The sequence below is a fragment of the Myotis yumanensis genome, unplaced genomic scaffold (assembly GCF_028538775.1).
Source record: "Myotis yumanensis isolate MYYU_CA2020_CCGP unplaced genomic scaffold, mMyoYum1.0.hap1 SCAF_3, whole genome shotgun sequence".
Classification (NCBI taxonomy): domain Eukaryota; kingdom Metazoa; phylum Chordata; class Mammalia; order Chiroptera; family Vespertilionidae; genus Myotis; species Myotis yumanensis.
In genome coordinates this window covers 194,212,455-194,232,423 of record NW_027223754.1, presented here as the reverse complement: position 1 = coordinate 194,232,423, position 19,969 = coordinate 194,212,455, and the positions used below count along the sequence as shown (strand labels likewise).

General features: G+C 46.7%; 1 protein-coding gene across 2 annotated transcripts in view; it reads left to right on the top strand.

Moving 5' to 3' along the window:
• NTF3 (neurotrophin 3) overlaps positions 1-16,214 on the top strand; it is a 68,666-nt gene extending 52,452 nt beyond the window's left edge. Inside the window, exon 2 of one of the 2 annotated variants that reach the window (XM_070407931.1) lies at positions 15,077-16,214. In XM_070407931.1, coding sequence (XP_070264032.1) covers positions 15,098-15,871 — 774 coding nt within the window. In that variant the 5' untranslated portion in view covers positions 15,077-15,097 and the 3' untranslated portion in view covers positions 15,872-16,214. The remainder of the gene's footprint in view (positions 1-15,076) is intronic. The other variant, XM_070407930.1, reaches the window with a different exon arrangement.
• The last annotated feature ends 3,755 nt before the right edge of the window (positions 16,215-19,969 follow it).

Below are 19,969 nucleotides of genomic sequence, written 5' to 3'. Positions count from 1 at the left end.
CTGTCGTGGCGGCGGGTGGGCTGGAGCAAAGGCAAAGCCCTCTAGGCACCCAGGAGGCAAACCTGCAGGAATCCTAAATGGGAATTGATCGGGGTCGGGGTCGGGGGGACAGCACAGGGTGCTCCAACCTGAACCAAACTCATGCCTCTTGAATAGAGGGTCTGAGAGGGGCTTGGTAGGCTATTCTAGGGAGAGGCAGTGTGGAGAGACCACGGAGGAGGTGACCAGAAAAGTGAGTGCAGACATTTCATGCAGAGTGACCGACATATGGAACGTGTTATCCAGAAGGGTTACAGGCTGGAGGAGCTCCTAGAGCTTTTCAGGGGTGGGATGGGGGAGGGGGAAGGCTTAGAAACTCAAGGAGCTTTCTAAACAAAAGGAATTTGAGAAGGGTTGGGGAAATAATGAGAAATGCAAACTTGACCCAGAGTTTCTTTCTCTATCTCCCAGGCTTCTCCCCTGCCTGTCCTTACATGTTTCTAATTCACAGGGACCTGAGAAGGCCATGGAGCCCTCTGCCTTACTCTGTAAATTAGCAGAGCTGATGGGGTGTGTGTGGGGGACCGGGGGGTAAGTAGGACCCCTAGCACCACCTCTCACTTCTCTGTGTCCAAGCGGATAGAGAGAGAGCATGAAGCCCAGAGCCTTGTTTAGGTCTCCTAAGAGTAGGCAGACAGCTAGCACTGGAACGATTGTAGGATTATTTACTCAGATTCCCTGGCCTTGTAGAAGAACAAACTGATGCTTGGGAGGAGGGAAAAATAGGCTGGTCCATGGTCTCCCAGTGACTGAATGGGGAGGCTGAGGGGAGCACCTAGTCTTAACCCTTGGGTTTTCTCCCCTTCTCAGCATCCCTCTCCCAGCATACAACATAGACACATATCACACACACACACACACACACACACACACACACACACACACTTGAGGGCACACACACTGACATACACACAGAGAAAGACACACACAGACATACACACTCACACACACACTGCCTGTTCTGCTTCCCAGCAGCATGTGTATTGGTTGGAATTCCTCCTCTCCCCGCCTTTGACAGCGGTGCTGCTGGGGACAGGGGACAAATGACCTGCACGATCAATTGTGGCCTGTTTCGTGAGCCTCTGTGTCACAGCCAGGGAGCTCTTTTTGAAACTGAGTGTTCATGCCTTTGTACTTTCTCGTAGCACTGGAATAGTGGCTACCTACCTGCCATGCCTGGGGCACCAACCTGTTCATTTTGCTGGCTGGCAGAAGAAAATGTAAGCTAATGAAAGCATTGAACTAGCAGTAGCATAGTGGCCAGGTGGAGCAATTTCTCACATGAATCTAAGTTCAGACACCCTCTGGAGCTATAGCAGTAGTGGCTTGGTAGGGGGCATTCTCTCTCGCTACCCCAGTTTTTCCCAACGAGGTGGAAAAGCCACCTGTCCAGCAGCCTTTGACTCAGCTGAAACCTCCTATTCAAGAAAGCCTTGTCTGCCTGTTTCTCTCTCCCTCCTACTCCCACCCCCATCTCTCTGCCTCCTCTCTCTCTCTCTCTCTCTCTCTCTCTCTCTCTCTCTCTCTCTCTTCTCTCTCATATACACACTCACCCGGAGTGGAAGGTGGTTTCACACTTTCTGGCTGCCACACTTTCAGGTGACATTCCTGTTCTTCAGGGCTCCAGCCTCCCGTAGTCAGTAGTGCATAGTCATTGTCCTGCAGACCCATTTTACATCCCAGATTTAAGACCTGACCCACACCCTTCTAAGCAAATTCATTCAATGACTTTTACCTTTTGCTGTGTAATAAACCACCCTAAAACTTAATGGTGTAAAGCTACAGCCTTTTTTATTGTTTGTCATATATTTGGGTAGAGCTGGATTTGGGGGATCCTTCAGTGCCTGTGTGGCATTGACAGAGGTTGCCTGGTGGTACCCAGCTGGCTGATGGGCTGGTCCAGGTTATCCAGGTCAGCTTCACTCGCAAGGCTAGCTTTGGCAAGACCGGCTGGAAGACCATCGAGGGGATCTCTCTAGCATGGTGGCCACACAGCTGTCAGATGACTCACATGGCAGCTCAAGGCTCCAAGAACAGGAAGAAGCTGCATGACCTCTATGGCCTCACCTTGTTACTTCCACTATACTGTGGTCAAAACAGCCACAAGCCACCCGCACACAAGGGGAGGGCACCTGGATACCACCTCTGGATGGAAGGAGGGAAAAAAATCAGCAGCTGTGTTTTAATTGAGCAACATGCTTGTGCCTGTTATTTTCTGTCTTGGCTAGACCCTGTTATAGAGTGACGAACTTACCCACTTCTGCTATCTGGTGTATCAGAGAGGCTCTGTGTATGCCGAAGCTTCCGCTCTCAAGCTTCCAGGGATGTCTTCCCAGGCCAGTGTCCTGTGTCTGCTCTGCAGTCCTCCGCCTCCAGCTCTTCCTCCTGAAAGAGTGTGCAGCCACGCTCAGTGCTCCTCGTCCCTAGAGGATAATAGCAGCTGGCTCTTCGGAAACAGTAAAGTTTCCAAGATAACAGAGAGCACTCATCCTGAGGATGTTGCAGAACGGGGAGACCAAAGGGATGGGAAAGCCAGCAGATTGGAGGTGAAATCATCCAGAGTGGTGCAGGATGAGAGATGGAAAGGAAAATGCACAAAGTCCCAAAGCCCTTGAGGAGTGTGGATGTCACTGGGTGATGGCATGGAACTATACAAATATTTGTAAGAGGAAGGAGGGAAGGATGCTGCCTCCATGGGCTACCTTGTAAGCTGGGTGAGGCTGCCAGGGGCCCAGCCCCCGCACAGTGTAGTGTTAAATATGCTGTATTGGTCAGGCTCACATGGGACTCTTATGCCTCCCTGAGAAAGTCCTGCTGGCAACTGAGCCTTGGGGGCAGATTTTCATCTTTATGTTCTTAATTATACTATTCTGTGTTGGTTCCAGATGAGCAGTCCAGGGCTCATTCTCTGGACCACTGGTGGTCCGTGAAGTCTGAAAGGTTGGTGACCGCTGCTCTGAAGAGCTGGGTTCTAGTTCTGGCTCTTCCACTAATTTATTGTTTCATTTTGGGCAAGTCACTTTCTCATCATAAAATTCCTATTGTGTGAGAATCCTAGAAGATTAGGATGCCATTGCCTGGCTTCATAGCTTCAAAGGGACACAGAAAAACAGGGAAGACCAGAAAATGAGACCAGTAATGAAAATCATGTGGACTAGTGCAGAAATGACTCAGGGTTGGCAGAGGGTAATAGAAGCATAGAGTATTGTGGCCAGAAAGAACCTTTGAAACTCTTTAGCTCAAGAATTCTTCATCGGGGTCTCTGGGTTAAGCTTTAGAGAGTCTGTAAACTGCCTTGAAATGACTTTGGAATTTTTTTCCCTTTCTGTGTACATGTATGTTTTGATGTTTTAGGGGGTGGGAAAGGTTTTTTAGCTTTTACTGCATTTTAAAAAGGGTCAGTGATCCAAAAAATGGCTGAGAACAACTGCTGTAGTCCACCAGTATTGTGTTAGGTGATACTTAACTAGGAGGGATAAGGCCACCTCAGATGGTATTTGGAAAAGTGTGTATGCTTTTTTAAAAAAAAGTTGTTACCATGACTGGGGGGCATGATTGTTTTTAAGTGGGTGGGAGCCAGGGCTTCATGTGTAGGGGCCAAAACTGAACAATGAAAAACTTTCCTTCCTGAAATACCAGCAGCTCCCCCGTGGAGAAATTCTGTACGGAACTGAGACCCCAAGACCAGCCATGGTCCTCCCATAGCCAGAAAGCTAGTTAGTAGCAGAGTCAGTTTTTATTCATAAATCAGAGCAGGAGATGTGCCAAGAGTCCATGTTATTTTATTCCTCCTTGTCAGCTCCAAATATACGAACACCAATGAAAACCAAAGACTCAGAAATCTGTATCACCTTCCAAATTTCAACAATTTTCACAAAGAATCCCTGGGTTATTGATCTTCTTTACCATCAAATAAGGAAATAGGAAAGGCATAGTTTCTTTCCATTTGGGGAAACTGAAGCATAGCTAAATGAGCCCATTAGCCCCATGTCACAGAAATATGTTTTTCAGCTGCTATGAATTGGTGATGCCAGCTTCAGACAGTGAAATGTCCTAGACGTTTCAGAGGGCCTGTCTTGGATGTCTCTTTTTCTAAAAAAGGAAAGAACCATTAATTTGCCAGCATGGTGCTTGCTGCCTAGTTCACTGCAAGCCAGTGGCAAGTGCCTTAGACTCTCTGGAATGAGTTGGGAGGTGTTATGCGGTGTTGGTTAAAAGTGAGTTTGGAGGGTTCACATACATGGGTTTGCATCTTGGCTCTGCCTCTCAATTGATGTTTGACCTCAGACAAAGCGGCCTAATCCCTCTGAGCCTCAGTTTCCTCAGCTGCAAAGTGGGGATAACAATCGTGTCTGTGAGGATTAATTGAGATAATCCATGTAAAGTGTCTCGCAAAGTCCCTAGCATATGGCACGGCTCAGGCAATGCTAGCTGTTATTACTAGCGATTATTATGACTGTGTCTGTGATTAAAGACAGCTTTGGGTTCAGGCTATTGGTGCCAAAATTGCTGTCAAAGGACAAGCTTTGGGTTTGCTTTTAGTCTCACCCAGCTGCCCAGAAAGAGTCAGTAGACTGTTTGGGATTAGAGTCATAACATTTATGAAGTGCCTACCACACACTCCAGTTTTGGTGGGAAATGGATTTTCTTCCTGTGTGCACAACCCAGCCTCCTGTGTGCACATCACAAGTGGATGAGAAGGGGCTCAGGAAGTCACCGTATAGCCACCTCTCGTGTTCAGGTGAACGATGGCAGCCAGGGTGAGCAGAGGGAGGAAACGCTAGCAGAGTGGAAGGAAGCCTTGCCCTCGGAATCGTCAGACATGGCGGTTTCCTGGAGAGTGGATTCAGAGCAAAGACAGCCACAAGCCATTGCCAACCCCTCATCCTCCTGAAAGGAGGTTGGCTGTGGGGCCATGAGGAGGCGTGAGGGGGAGACATAGGCTATATATGACACACGCCTAATCATCAAGACTGGAGGAGAAAGGCTGCCATCTGACCACACTTATTGTGGCCAAGTCCTCCTGAGGCCAAACCGTTATGGTTTGGTTGATCCCAGCCTTGCTGATGCTGCTGTGGCTGATGCACAGTCAAAGGTTTGGGTGTTGCCAAGCCAGTTGTGGTCTTGGTTTGGAAGAGGCATCCAGAGTGTGAAGGGAAGTCATGCTTTGGGATTTCCCTGAGCTTTCAGCTCTCAAGATGAAGCCAACTTCTTTATTCTGCCATTTTGAGACTCAGTTTTGGCTGGGGAGATAAGAATGATACTTTATCATCACCATCATCATCATAATTTATTATCATTATTAACAACCCCTCCCTGTAATAACATTAACTTACAGCTATATAGCACTTTGCAGATAACACGTATGCTTGACATATAAACCCAACTTGAACATGAGGCATAAATTAAAAACAAAAAGGTCGACTTGGAGCAGTTCTCTGATGCTAATAGTTTAGCACTAGGTGGATCCCAAACTGTGTATGTAACTGAAGCAACCTTGCCTTGTGTATTTTCACACATGGAAAATGGAGTTAGCCGAGGTGCAGAAAAGGAAACCAAATCAAAATGTCTCAGAATATTTAATGATATGATAATTTGGAAATAGCCTAACCATAACCCATCCTCATCTTGGGGAGCTACAGTGTGTGTGTGTGTGTGTGTGTGTGTGTGTGTGTGTGTGTATACATGTGTACATGCCCGTGCCCGTGCATGCACAAGCCCATGCACCCACACCTTTATGCACAGTGATGGATGAATATTAGTGCCCAGAACAAAGAAAACTAAATTTACTAGATAAATGCCCGTATGGCCTATAGCTGGATTGACACAGATTTTCTCTGGCAGATCCTTCCTTGACCACCCTCTGGCCATGAAATGAGAGTTTGTAGTGTGGAAAGGATAAAGCAAATCTGGGGTTCCTGGGGCTCATGTCAGCACACCAAGCTCCTTTCAGATCTTTTTGCCAAGATGGGACCACGCCAGAGGGTTCCCGAGCCTGAGGAATAACTGCTCTACCTTCCTCTCGGAGCTGCTGGTGTACATTGTTTTGACATGTGCCATACCTTCCATCTTTCACTGCTTTGGGGCCAGAGGAGGGGATGCTTTGAACAATGTAAAGTTCCTCCCCGACAGCTGTGCAAAGCAAACTCATAGCTTTCAACTTCCATCTCAGGGCCTCAAGCTTGGTTTTGAATATAAGTTCCTTGTTCATTCAAGAATCTTTATTCCTCATTTTTTGGCCTCGAAGAAGGACCAATTCCTTTGTGAGGGAGGCAAGTCAGTCTTCTGAGGTTCTCTGTATTGTTTGTTTCATTCTGGAATATACTTGTCCTGTTGCCACTGGGAAACCAGCATCTTGTGAAAAGTGAGGACCTTGTCCTAGTCCAGACCGTGGGCCAAGTATGTCAGTTTCAGAACCCCGAGTTAAGTACGTTTTTAACAGAGGAACCATGCAGAATGAGGGATTTTTGAAGGACAGGCTAGGAATCTCTCTCCTTGCCTCTGCTCCATCCTGTATTGGCTCTGCATAGATGCAGACCTTCCCTGGGGTTGGGGATTTTCAAATGAGGTCTCAGAGAGAGAGGCTGGCTCTTCCTTCTCTAGATCACCCCTCACTTTTGGTTTTGGGGAATTCCGAGCATGCTCGGCGCATCTTCCAGTGGCAGTTGTTGACTTACTCTCTGATCTTGGCTCCATTTGGGCCCTTCTCTGAAGCTCAATTTATGAACTTTTGTGTACTTTCTAAGACACGGAATGTGATAGTTGCCACGACCCTAAAGGTGTGCTGAGAGTGAATGAGGTGGGTTTTAGAAACGAACGTTGAGTTACGGGGAAAACTCACATACACGTGAGCCCTATACATGTGGGTTCACTTCTCATTTATTCCGTGTAATAATTCCAAGTCATTCCTTCCCTTCATCCTTTTGCAAGCCTTTCCCTCCCTTGTTGGTTTTGGATTCATCTGGCCCCTAGTGAGTTAATCTACATGTTTCCGGTTTGAATCTCATCATGCTATTTCCAGGTTGCCAACCCCCATGGGTGCTGGGGAATAATTGGTCTGTCCTCACCGGTGTTTGTAGCACCTTCCCTTTGAGCGTCATCTGTGCATTTTAATTAATCTGCTGCTTTCCCTCCCTCTCCTGCTCCGGATCATTAATAAAGAGATTAACCAAAACCAGACCAATCCCCAGCAGAGGCTCCACCAGAATCTGTCTCTCCTCGCTCCTTGCCTCGTCATGGGTCAGAACGTCTTTGCGTGGCCCCACTGACTAATTTTTAGACCTCAGGACCTGTGTTCAGAACAAAGCTAATTTGAATTAATTTTGCAATTAATATCTGGGGAACAAGCTTAGCTGGTCTTTTATATGAACTTAGTTTAATATTTCCACCCCATTCCTTTCCTTTTGGTCATTCAATTTTAAATCTATCGTTTTCCCAACTCTCTCTCTCTCTCTCTCTCTCTCTCTCTCTCTCTCTCTCTCTTTCCATTCCCTGAACAAGATGTTAGGGTTATCTGGCAGGATGTGGTCTTTTGAGCCCTTAGCATTAGTCAGAGACCATGTCATAGCTGCAGAAATTCTCCAAAGATTTAGGCCCTTCTGGATACAGCTGGACCATGTCCTTGTTCGCCCCAGCCAGAGGATGCATTTGCCTCCTGAGGAAGGCGCTGTACCAGAAATCATGACATCTCTTGAATTTGCATATTAAAAACTCGGCAGATTTAAAAGTGCTTCCACATTTGATCTCATGCCTCCTCCCTGAGAAAAGCTGGAGTCTGTGTCTTCTTCGTAAGTCACCCTGATTTCCAGCACTGGTGCCAATTAGAGTTGGAGAAGGTCCAGCCAGTGCTCTGTCCACTGCAACACGAGGCCTTGGTGGGATGGGCATGGGAGGAGGAGACCAAAGTGGTGGCCTCAAATCACTGGAAACTCTGCTTGCAGCTGAGGCTTCTTGGGGAGACACTCAACCTGCTGGTGGCAGCTGTCCTGGCTCTGGGCTTGGAACGTGAGCTTCCTTTGTATATAAACTCTCTGGAATGTTTGAGCACAGGGACAGAGAGATAGCGCAGTATAATCATTAAGAGCATCAACTCCAGATCCAGACTATGATCAGACCAAGGATCTGCTGCTTATTAGCTAGTTATTAAATAAACTTGTGCCTCAATTTACCCATATGAAATGGGAAATATAAGTACTGAACTCAGGGGAATGGTTATCAAGATTAATGATTGGCCCTAGCTGGTTTTTCTCAGTGCTTAGAGCATTGGCCTGTGGACCGAAGGGTCCTGGGTTCAGTTCCAGTCAAGGGCACGTACCTCAGTTGCAGGCTTGATCCATGGCCCAGTTGGGGCATGTGTGGGAGGCAACCAATCAATGTGTCTCTCTCACATGTCTCTCTCTCTCTCTCTCTCTCTCTCTCTCTCTCTCTCTCTCTCTCCCCCCGCCCCCACTCTCTCTGAAAATCAATGGAAAAAAATATCCTTGGATGAGGATTAACAAAAACAAAACAAAACAAAAAAAGATTAAAGATTGAATGTATGTCAGTACGTGGCATGTAGCATTTTTGTTCCTGTGCTCCCACTCTGACCAGACTAAAAATCTACTCCATATGTAGGGAATAAGTGAGGTCTCTGGTATATGGTTGGAGGAGGTAGAGAGTGTGGGGAGAGGAGAATTGGAACTCAGTGGATACAGGTCCCACCTCGTTGTATATAAGCAGGGCAGACCTGGTGCTTGCTATGGGTCAGATCCTGTACCACTCTTCACCTCAGTTTCCTTTTCCATTTCATCTGCTTCTTGAATACCCCAAACCCCTCAGTGTGTATTATAAACTGAGCCAAAAAGGAGGAATCAGAAATTGCTCTCTTTTGAGTATTTTGAGGGATGGTGAAACCTTGTAGGAATGTTGCTCCAGGGACCAAGAAAACACCATATGTGGGAAAGCATTTGTAAGTGAGGAAAACAGCATATGCAAGTTGGTCAGGATCTTGGAAAGCTCTGAGCAGAGGAAGTGGGCACTGGGGAGAGTGTAGGAAGGGGGTTTTACTGAGGTCTTTAACAGGTCTTTTTCCAATTAGAGCCAAGAAGAGCCTAGGGACCAGGCCCACTTCAGAGCCAGGGCCTGTATTTTCTTTGGGAAAAGAAGGCAGAGTTGATTGGCTTCCAAACCAGACTTGGCAGAAGTCCATACAGATCGTGGGCCAGTGAGCTGTGTCTTGGGTAGATCTCGATTGTAGTGGGCGCTCATTCAATAAATGAGACCAGCCCTGAATTAGGCGTCAGGCACGTGTAGATGAAGAAGACACGGCTTCATCATCAAAAAGGAGACATGCCGACAGTGATAACACAGCAGGTTCATTGCTTATACACCACAGTGAACCCCAGCATAGACGTCTCTCTAAATCTCAAACATCACTGATGTGCCTTGCCAGACTGCACTGGCACTGCCTTCCCTCTTCACAGCCCCTCCAGTACTTTGTATGAGTGCATAGGGGTCAGGCACACAGCATCTCTGCTGCCACAGGTAATTCAGGTTTATGTTCAGGTCGTATTTCCAGTGCCTCACTCTATGCCATTACTGTGATAAGTGCTCTCGTATAGATTTCATTATTTAGCCCTCCCAATAACCAATCAGGCACAAGCCACATGATTTTGTTGAGCTGAAGAACTGAGTGTCACCTGTCACTCTCTGCTGTTATGGAGCAGTCTGACCTCAGACAACTCCATTCACCATCATGCCAGGCCTCAATTTCCTTATTTGTAAAAATGAGGAGGTTATCTAGGGTCATTTACAGTTTCCAACCTTGTGTCCTGGTGAGTTCTCCTACCAGCATTCATGGGCTTGCTCTTTATGGCAGAAGCTGAAAGCAGATTATTGCGTGGAGTCTGCAGGCAGCCTGCTGGGTTTAATGCAGCCTTGCGAATAGTTCAGAACACTTACCAGCCTGCAGATGGGCTTTCCAACCACTGATCATAGAGGAACGTGGCAAGGTTTGAGATGTTCTGGTAATAAACAGTCTAGACCCAGAAATGGCAGGATCAGGGGCTTTGAGCAGTGTGAGAAATGCTCACATGTCTGAATTCAAATAATAGACTTAGAGAAAGAAGTATGGTGAAAACAAGACTTTTAACACATCCTCGAGAGCTGGTGTCCATCCAGTTGTGCAGGCACACATGGGGCAGCAAACACAGCCTATTTATTCAGTCCCTCCTCTGGTTCCTCATTGGCTGAGTACTATGGTGTCACCTGTTTCCTCATACGTTGCCTAGGTCTTATTGTCTCCCCATTGGACCATCTAAAAAAAATTGGGCTTAGGCCTTTTTTAGTTGCCTCCACTCCCCCCTGTCTAGTTGAGGTAGGTACCTCAGGGGTTTTCACCATGATGCTACCACATCCTCAGTTCTTTGTTCTTATATCCTCTTCCCTCCTCCCTACATTCTATTTGCCCTGGGAAAATTCAGCAACCGTTTCCATCAAAAGCCAACCATGCTGGAGATGGGTCACAGAGGCCCATTTTCTACAAGCAGTTTTTCATATTATTACCGTTTTGTTTTTTATTGTCTAAAGTTTTACATATGTCTCCTTTTTCCCTGATTGACTCCACCCCCACCCCCCCTTACCCCTACCAGAGGTGGCCCGATTTTCTTGTGTTAAGTTTGTGTATTGGTTCTCCTGAAGGGGGCAGGGCTGTCTAAAAGAGTCAGGAGACCTGCTTTCTAACCCACAAAATGCCCTTGGTCTCCCAGAGGCATTGTGCACCCATGTGGGGTGGTAGGAAAGTCCACCAGTCTTTGTACTTGTACAGCAATAGTATTGTCAGTAGAGAATTTAAAACAATAATCAACTAAAAGTCCATCTGCTTTGTATGCTCACCATGCTTTCATGGCAAAATCAGTGATAAAATATTTCTCCCTGCCCTGCACAGTGTGGTTGGGTGTCATTCTGAGCACTGAAAGGTTGCTGGTTCAATTCCTGGTGGGGGGTATGCAGGAGTCAGCCGATCAATGTTGCACTCTCGTGTCTCTCTCTCTCTCTCTCTCTTTCTCTCTCTCTCTCTCTCTCTCTCTCTCTCTCAATCTCTCTCTCTCTCTCTTTCTCTTCCTTCTCCCTTCCTCTCTTTCTGAAAATCAATAAACCTCTCCCACCACTTCATTCAGCTCCCTCCATCCTCGGTCATCACTGCCTGCAGGAAGAAAGCAGGCAGTCTCAAGGGCCTTTCCCCCCCCTACAACCCCAGGCTCTCTGCCAGATTACCACCGAAATCATAGCTCCTCTCCCCCACTCTGAACATGACACTCTGAATGCAGTGATCCATGGGCTTTGCCCATCCCTCCTGACCAAAAATGAATTTCTACTCTACCTTCAAACAATGTCCCGAGATGGAACATCTTAGTTCAGGGGTCCTCAAACTTTCTAAACAGGGGGCCAGGTCACTGTCCCTCAGACTGTTGGAGGGCCGGACTATAGTTTTAAAAAAAAAACTATGAACAAATTCCTATGCACAGTGCACATATCTTATTTTGAAGTAAAAAAACAAAACGGGAACAAATACAATATTTGTATTTGCATGTGGCCCACGGGCCGTAGTTTGAGGACCCCTGTCTTAGTTCCTATAGCCAAAGCTGGCTTTATGGGTATGCACCAATGCAGTGGCCTGGGTCCTACACTCAGAAGAGGACCCCGTTGAACTCAGGGTTCAATGCTCTGTTGCTGTCATCTTGAAATTCTTAAGAATTTTATCTCTGCATATGTGTTTTGTAAGTGAAGTGCAATGGGAGAATGGGACATGTGCCTGGAGACTCCGCACATTGATTCTAACATGGTCACACCTCCTGAAGCCACCCTGCCTCTAAATAAGTTTTGCATGACGCCCTGCACATTATGAAACTTGTTCTGCCTTTAGCCACCCTCACTTCCAGCTCTGACTCATGGCACCCAGACCTCCACCTCCATCTTGTGTGCACTGTGGTGTGGACAGCAGGGAGAGGCACAGACACGAGCAGGGAGGAAGGGGCTCCTGACCTCAGAGAAGAGAGAGTCTAGAGAGTAAGCCATGTGATGCCATGAAGGATGCCATACCGCCCACCATTGTCATTTGGAAAACATGCTGCAGGAAATGCAAAGGAAGTGGCAATTGCTGCTGCTGGGAGCCTCTTAGAAAAGTTAGTTTTTGAACCAGGCAAGGAGGAATGGGTAAAATCTCCACAGAGAGGTGATGAAAGTGTGCAAGGTGAGGGGAGCACACATGCACATGGGTTATAAAGCGTATCCAAGTACCTTCTGAAGAGTGAATGGGGCTGAGGCATAGAATGTAAGAGCCCAATCATAATATGATGAAAAGGGAGGTTAGGCCCGAAGTGCAAAGAACCCTTCTCTCCCTTGTGTCTCCCCTTTTTAAACTGTGATTTAGGATATCCTCTTCTAGAAAATGAAGGAATTGGATTAAGTGATCTTCTCTTTTTAATACCCTTTAATTCTGTACGGAGACCACCAGCCATAAAGATGCATTCCCAAACCATTGGTATCATCTTTCATTCTTCCTATCAACTCACCCTTGTATTGACCTTGTTAATCTATACATTGACTCTTATTCTACCTGGGACCTTCCCCCCCGCCCCCAACCACACTTGATTGATTTCCTCATGAGCAGATATTCTGTGTATTCTGTGTTTATAGTGGCTGGGTTTGAGGGGATTTAATAAAATTTTTGATAAACATTTAGTCTCAAATTATGTTATTGAAGCTTTATTCTGTTTGGTAGTGGGGAGGTAGGAGAAGGGGGTATAATTCTAGTGCAGGGGTGGGGAATGTCTGGCCCTTGGGCTGTATAAGGCCTGCAAAATCATTTGGTTGGCCCTGCCAAGGCATTAGGGGTGAGTTAATTAAATATTTGACCAAATATAGCAGGCTAATTTTTAAGTTGATAATTTTGTATGGCTCAAGAATGATGTTATAAATATCCAAATGACCCTTGGCAGAAAAAAGGTTCCCCACCCCTGTTCTAGTGGTATGTAGGATATACTTGTATTTTTCAAGTTTCATTTTGTTGGTCCTGCAAGATTGAAGGAAATGTCACTTATATGCAGAGTGAGAGGGAGATGAGTTGTCCTGTGGGAACCATTTTCCTGGGATAATACGATTCCTAGGGCCAATTCTAGGGTTGGGCAGCAAAGCTAGAATCCTTTGCTCATGCTTTAACCTTGAGGGTGTCAGTTGTCCACAAAGTGGTTCCCATGGAAAAAAGATGGTCTCCTTATCAGAGAGAGGCGGAAATTGGAACAAAGTGCCTGCAACATTGCTTGCTGGCCTTTGGGGACAAGACAACAGTTCTTCAGACAATATGGGAAAAGAGGCTGTGTCTGTAAGTCCTGGGAACAAGTTAGTGTGGACAGGCTCAGTCATGGGTACTGGGTAAGCAGGATGGCTTTTCTGTGTCTCATGCCACCTTTGTTTATTTCTCTTCTGTTTCCCCTGGATTTAGTAAAGTCTTTCTGAAAGTGCCAAAGGTGAACCAAAGGGAAGGGTTTTATTTTCCATGCTTAGACATAGCTTTAAAGAGGAAACAGTATACCCCTGGGGGCCAGCGAGGTGATAGCAATGGTGATTAAAGAATGGATACCTCCGGGTGGATGGTGTGAATCACAAGGTATTAACGGTGGAATTACCCATGCAGCCACCCAGAGAGTCTCTTCCAGGGCCAAGCTTTCGGGAATCAAGGCTTTGCTCTAGTGAGGGAGAGACCAGCAAGGACGGTATCTTGAGATTAGCCCACTAATTCCACACGGACTCAGTGAAACCTCATGTTGAGGTTCTGCTATGGCAACAGAATGAGTGTGTTGATGGGTTAAAAATGCCATTTAAACAAGGACATAACAGAATTAGAAATCTAACCACTGAGACTTTTTGTAATGGAAACTTTAGTAAACTAAACAAGAACAATTAATCAGCAAGGAAACTTGCAATTCAGGGCAAGTCCGGTTCGTTAATTTCAGCTGGTTGTTGCTGCCTCTCCAGCTTCTGCTGCTGTCTTGTGAATGAAGACAGTCTCTGCGGAGCAGTTGGGTGTCCTGGGGAAGCATGTTCACTGGAGAGCTTGGCAGAGCACCCTGAAACTCAGGCCCTCTCCCAGAGTAGGTAGTGGCCCCACATGGTCCTTTACAAGGGGAGAACAGCTCTACCAGGCGTGGCCCAGTCAGGGCTGAGCCCTTCTCTGATGTCACCATACAGAAGCAACCACCCCAACCCCAGCCGCAGGGTATTCCTTTGAGAGACTCCAAGGGCTGCATTTGAGTGGGTGTGTGTGTGGGGGGGGGGGGGGGCGGGAGGCAGTAGAGCTCTGTCTCGAGACATTTGCAAGGCTGCTGTTGCCAATAAAAGGCTGTAAATATGCATTCATAATTTTCAGGTCCAACTTCTTCATGATTTGCCAAGGTGGAGTGGGCTATGGTCTTTCCAGTCTCAGGGGGTGTCAAAAGAAGTGGCAAGACATCGTCCACACCGAACAGAAGACTGCAGATAGAGCAGACATCAGATGCAAGTGCAGTGGGGGCTGTGTGAATAGCAAAGAGCAGAGACAGAAGGGCTGGCACGCAGTCTCCTCCTGCCTCAGCCTTTGTGCCCTGGGTCCTAGGAAGAGACCTAACCCTTTTAATCTGTAACTCTCTCCAGAAATGTTTTTGGCTCATTTTGTTTTAAAAATATGCTTTGCTCTCTCCCTCCTGCTTATACAACTTGCGCGCGCACACACACACACACACACACACACACAATCTCTTTTCCCATCACACAGCCACAGTGCTAGAAGACAGACTTGAGCTGAAGCCACTTGGAAGTCTAGGAGAGAAAAGTGCTTTAGATTCCCAGGGGTGGGGACTGAGCTCTAAGAGCTCTATCTTGGGACGTCAGAGTTTTGTTTGCTCACCTAAAATGGTGGCACCCTGCTCTCTTACCCTCGCAGGGACACTCCAGCTCAAGTAGCTGGTCCCAGAATGACATCAGCTACCACAGTCTGCTAGTAACACCTGTGTTTCCTTTTCAGATCTTACAGGTGAACAAGGTGATGTCCATCTTGTTTTATGTGATATTTCTCGCTTATCTCCGTGGCATCCAAGGTAACAACATGGATCAAAGGAGTTTGCCAGAAGACTCACTAAATTCCCTGATTATTAAGCTGATCCAGGCAGATATTTTGAAAAACAAGCTTTCTAAGCAGATGGTGGACGTTAAGGAGAACTACCAGAGCACGCTGCCCAAAGCAGAGGCCCCCCGAGAGCAGGAGCAGGGCGAGCCTGCCAAGTCAGAGTTCCAGCCGATGATTGCAATGGACACGGAATTGCTGCGGCAACAGAGACGCTACAACTCCCCCCGGGTCCTGCTGAGTGATAGCACCCCCTTGGAGCCTCCTCCCTTGTATCTCATGGAGGATTATGTGGGCAACCCCGAGGTGGCGAACAGAACATCGCGGCGGAAGAGGTACGCAGAGCACAAGAGTCACCGAGGGGAGTACTCCGTGTGTGACAGCGAGAGTCTGTGGGTGACAGACAAGTCATCGGCCATCGACATTCGGGGACACCAGGTCACGGTGCTGGGGGAGATCAAAACCGGCAACTCTCCCGTCAAACAATATTTTTATGAGACGAGATGTAAAGAAGCCAGGCCTGTCAAAAACGGTTGCAGGGGTATTGACGATAAACACTGGAACTCTCAGTGCAAAACATCCCAAACCTACGTCCGAGCACTGACGTCAGAAAACAATAAACTCGTAGGCTGGCGATGGATACGGATAGACACCTCCTGTGTGTGTGCCTTGTCAAGAAAGATTGGAAGAACATAGATTGGCATCTCTCCCCATATATAAATTATTACTTTAAATTATATGATATGCATGTAGCATATAAATGTTTATATTGTTTTTATATATTATAAGTTGACCTTTATTTATTAAACTTCAGCAACCCTACAGTATATAAGCTTTTTTTTCTCAATAAAATCCGTGTGCTTGCCTTCCTTCAGGCCTCTCCCATCTGTTAAACCTTACTTTGTGACCCAGCTCTTGGGAGCCGCTCTGTAAAATCTGTGTACACCAGTATTTTGCATTCAGTATTGTCAAGGCCATGACTGTCGTTTTAGTAAACTTGTTAAAATCAGATGATGTCAGAGTTGTGTATAGACACAGTAATATCCCTCTCCTGGTATACTTCGTGTTTGATTAATTAAAAGAACTGTTTTCACCTCCATTGAAAACGTTACCCAGTAGCTTTGAGGCCCATGCTTAATTTAGATGGCAAGTTCACTGTCAATAACTCGCTCTTCTCTCTCTGCTCACCTAGAATGATGGTATCCTGCTCTCTCTTACCTGCACAGGAATCCACTTCACCAATCAGAATTGTGATCTGCCCCAGTGGTATGGCCCCAGAACAGTAACAGCAAACCTGGCAATTTTAGTTTTGGAAGTTTCTTTTCAGCACATTTGTTGTTTGGGGTTGTTTAAGGGTTGGATTTTGTTTTGTTTTGGCTTTGGTGTTTGTTTTGCTTTTGTAAGTGGTTTTCATCCTTTGGACACATAGGAAAAAATTTTAACTGTTTGTAACAATAATTGTATGGTTACGCAGAAGCAAACTGAAATGGATCATGAATAATCTGCCCACAGAAGAAAACTGACTCATCAGAGATCCTTTGGCGCCTGGCCTCCTCCTACCTCCCCTGGCAGTAGTGCCTCCTAGAGCTTCATGAGGAATTAGAAAATGCTCTGGCTTTGCATTCAGACAGGGGTTCAAAGTCTAGCTCCTCCCTTGTGACTTGGTGTAAGGTTCAGAGGCCTCCCTGAGCCCATGTTTCTCAGGGACAGAAAGTGAGATGGGGATTCTGCCTACCTCCCAGACTGTCTTGGGGATTCAGCTAAGTAGCCCCTGTAGACATTTAGCTGAGGGTAGGCATTCAAGAATGCTAGTCCATCCTTTCCTCCCCTCCTCCTCCTCTCTCAATTCTTGTGTTCCTCTGTATCATTTTTAGTTGATTCATCACTTTGAAATGTACAAGCTCAAATGGAAGGAACCTTCCTAATGCCTGCTGGGTCCCAGAAGGAGTCACAGCAGTGGAGGGGGTCCCTGTGGGAATGGCCACACCTGCTCTGCTATGGCAAGCCTGAAGAGGACACTGTGGTCTCCAAATCCTTTTCCCAGTGGGAAGTAGTTCACCTTCTTGGGTCTGGAGCCTAAGGAATCTCATCTCTCATCTTGAAGATGCAAGGTGCCCCCTATCCCACTATAGAAGCTGCCATCACTGCCCTGCAACCCTGCCCTGTGCCTTCCATGGATTGCCCTGCCTTCAAGGCCCACGTGTGCTCTCTGTGTCTAGAACAGCCACACACCCCAAGATCTCTCTCTGACACATACCTAATAGAAGATGTGTCCTTTCTGTGCCATTAGCCCTTGAAATAGGCTCAGCAAATAGCAGTGACTTGGTTAAGAGCATCATTCTCCTGCATGTGATTCTAGATGCCTAAAATAGGAGGGCAGGAAATGAAGAATTGGCCCTGTTCCCCCTATGTGCTAGGCACTTTCGAACATGGACACCATTAGTTGTCACAAGTCCTATCAGGTAGTCATGATGATCTCTAGTTAACAGGTGAGGAAACTGAGGCTTGAAGATTTAAGTTGCCCATGACCACTGAGCAGGTAAGTAGCAAGTGAATATTTAAATACTTGTTTGAATGATGACAGTCTTGTTTCCTCCTCACTAGTCCTTCCCTTTCCCCCATTCTGCATGGCACACTGCATTTCAGAGTGAACATTGAAATCCTAGAGAAATCAAAAGCACAGTTTTCTGCATGGAATCCTTTTTTACCTCTTGCTTCATGAGCCTATGGCAAAAACACAGCAAACCTACTGATAGGAGAATGAAGTCTTATGCTTGACTCAAGCCCAGTTCTCAAGCTGTAATTTATGTTCCTCTTCTAGAACTTCTATTCCAAATGAGTAGTGGGATTGGAGGGTCTGGCTGCCTGGGGAAATGGGCTTGGGTGACAGAGACCCCAGATACCAGCCTGGAAAGCCATGGTCCTTACAAAGCAGGGCTCTACCTTGAATGGAAGGAGTTTGCCTGCATGTCCAGAGTGGGTCTGGAGCAGCATGCTTCAAGGACAACTACCACTCTGAGGAGAAAGTGAACCTGAGGATGAGTGAAAAGTTTCTTGAAGTGAACTCCAGGCTTCAGGCCATGTGACAACTCTGCCTCTCCCATGCTGGGTCACAGTGCAATGAAGAATTATCCAGGACCATTTCAGTAACTTTATTAGCCTTTAGAAGCTATTCATATCCTGCCAAAGTCAACATGTTGAGCTTATGGGCCCAGGACAGAGCCTTCTTTAAGGTTCATAGCAGGCTTACTTCCATCCAGTGTGCACATTTGCCACCTTGAAAGGTTGAAAATTACGCTCATCTCTGAGATAGGAAGGCCTTGGAGGGCTGGTGTCCGGCTCCTGGAAAACTCCACTCTCTCTTTGCTCTCCCCTATTGCTTGGATATCACTGGATAAGTCACCAGTCCTATCAGAGCTTTCAGCAGCATCCTGAGATTCTACTGCAGACTGGACAGACCTCACTTTCTTAATGAATGCTATGCTGAGAAGTTCTGTTGGCCATTGGTGGAGGCTTCTGTCTGCCCTCTTATCCCTCTCTAAGGTTTTTCCATTTATGAGCTGTGTGTTCTTAAGTAAGTTACTAAACCTCTCTGAACCTTTGTTTCCTTGTCTATAAAAATAAGGATAGTGCTTATTTCATAACATTGATTTCAGTGTAATGAAAACATCCATTTCCTAGCACAAAAGAAGCCCCCTGGAGTGTAACATGATGATGATGATGATGATGATGATGACGACAATAGCTGGCTTTGGGGGGATTTGCAGGAGTCCTCATTGTGAAATTCTGGTAGGAATTTCTACACTTCACAGTGGAAGTATATCAATCATCCCGTGGGAGGCAGTCTCCAGAGTAGCATTTGCTCAGTGCCACTGGCCCAGTATTACTGACAGGCCTTGAATCCTTCTCAGTTGACACACCAGGGAAGGACTTCTAACCCTTCTCAGCAAAACTACTAGCAATCTACCTAATTTTCTGAAACAGAGAGAGAGTGTGTGTGTTATTCCTTCTTGCAAATGTATAAGACAGCTTTGTTCTTGTTTTTATTCTCTCCCTCACTCAGTCCTTCTCACTGTGTCCAACAGTGCTTTCTCCAGGCTAGTGTTTTAGGGTTTGGTGTTTCTGAGAATTTCTTTGTTGGGTCCCTTTCCTGCCTGTGTGTTTATGTGTGCTTTTTAGTTCGATTACTTGATGTAAAAACCCTCCATTGAGGCTTGGGGAAACCATCTGCATTTATTTTATCACCTTTGAACATGTGTTTGAGAATGAAATATGTGTAGTCAGTTTATGGCTACCTGGAGATTTGTCTGGCTTCACCAGGATGATGCACCCCCACCCCCAGGCTTCAAGCTCTGACAGCCCTGGGTGTGCAAAGCCAACACCAGGCCTTCGGCAAGGCCCAGCTTTGACTCACAGAGTTCCAGCGCTACTCTGAAGCCTGGAAAGCAGACAAATGTCTACCACCCACTCACTCCCAACAACCCTGGCCAGAGGGCCTTGAGTATGCTTGGTTTCACACACCCAGGAGTTGCCACAGCCACTGAAGACTGACTCTCTCCCTGGAACCTTCTTCAGTCTGACCCTCTTCCTCAGGTCCCCACCCCCAAGTCTTAGGAGACCCAAAGTCCTTACATAGCCTTCTCAACTTACAGTGGGCAAGTGGACTTCTCAAAGGGCACACGTGTTTCACTGTGAGCTGAACACGAGTACCTCTGTGGCGGCTGGAAGCCCTGGGTGGGTGCTTGGCTCCAGATGGAGGTTGGCCCAGCTTGGAAGAAAAGAACCACAGAACAG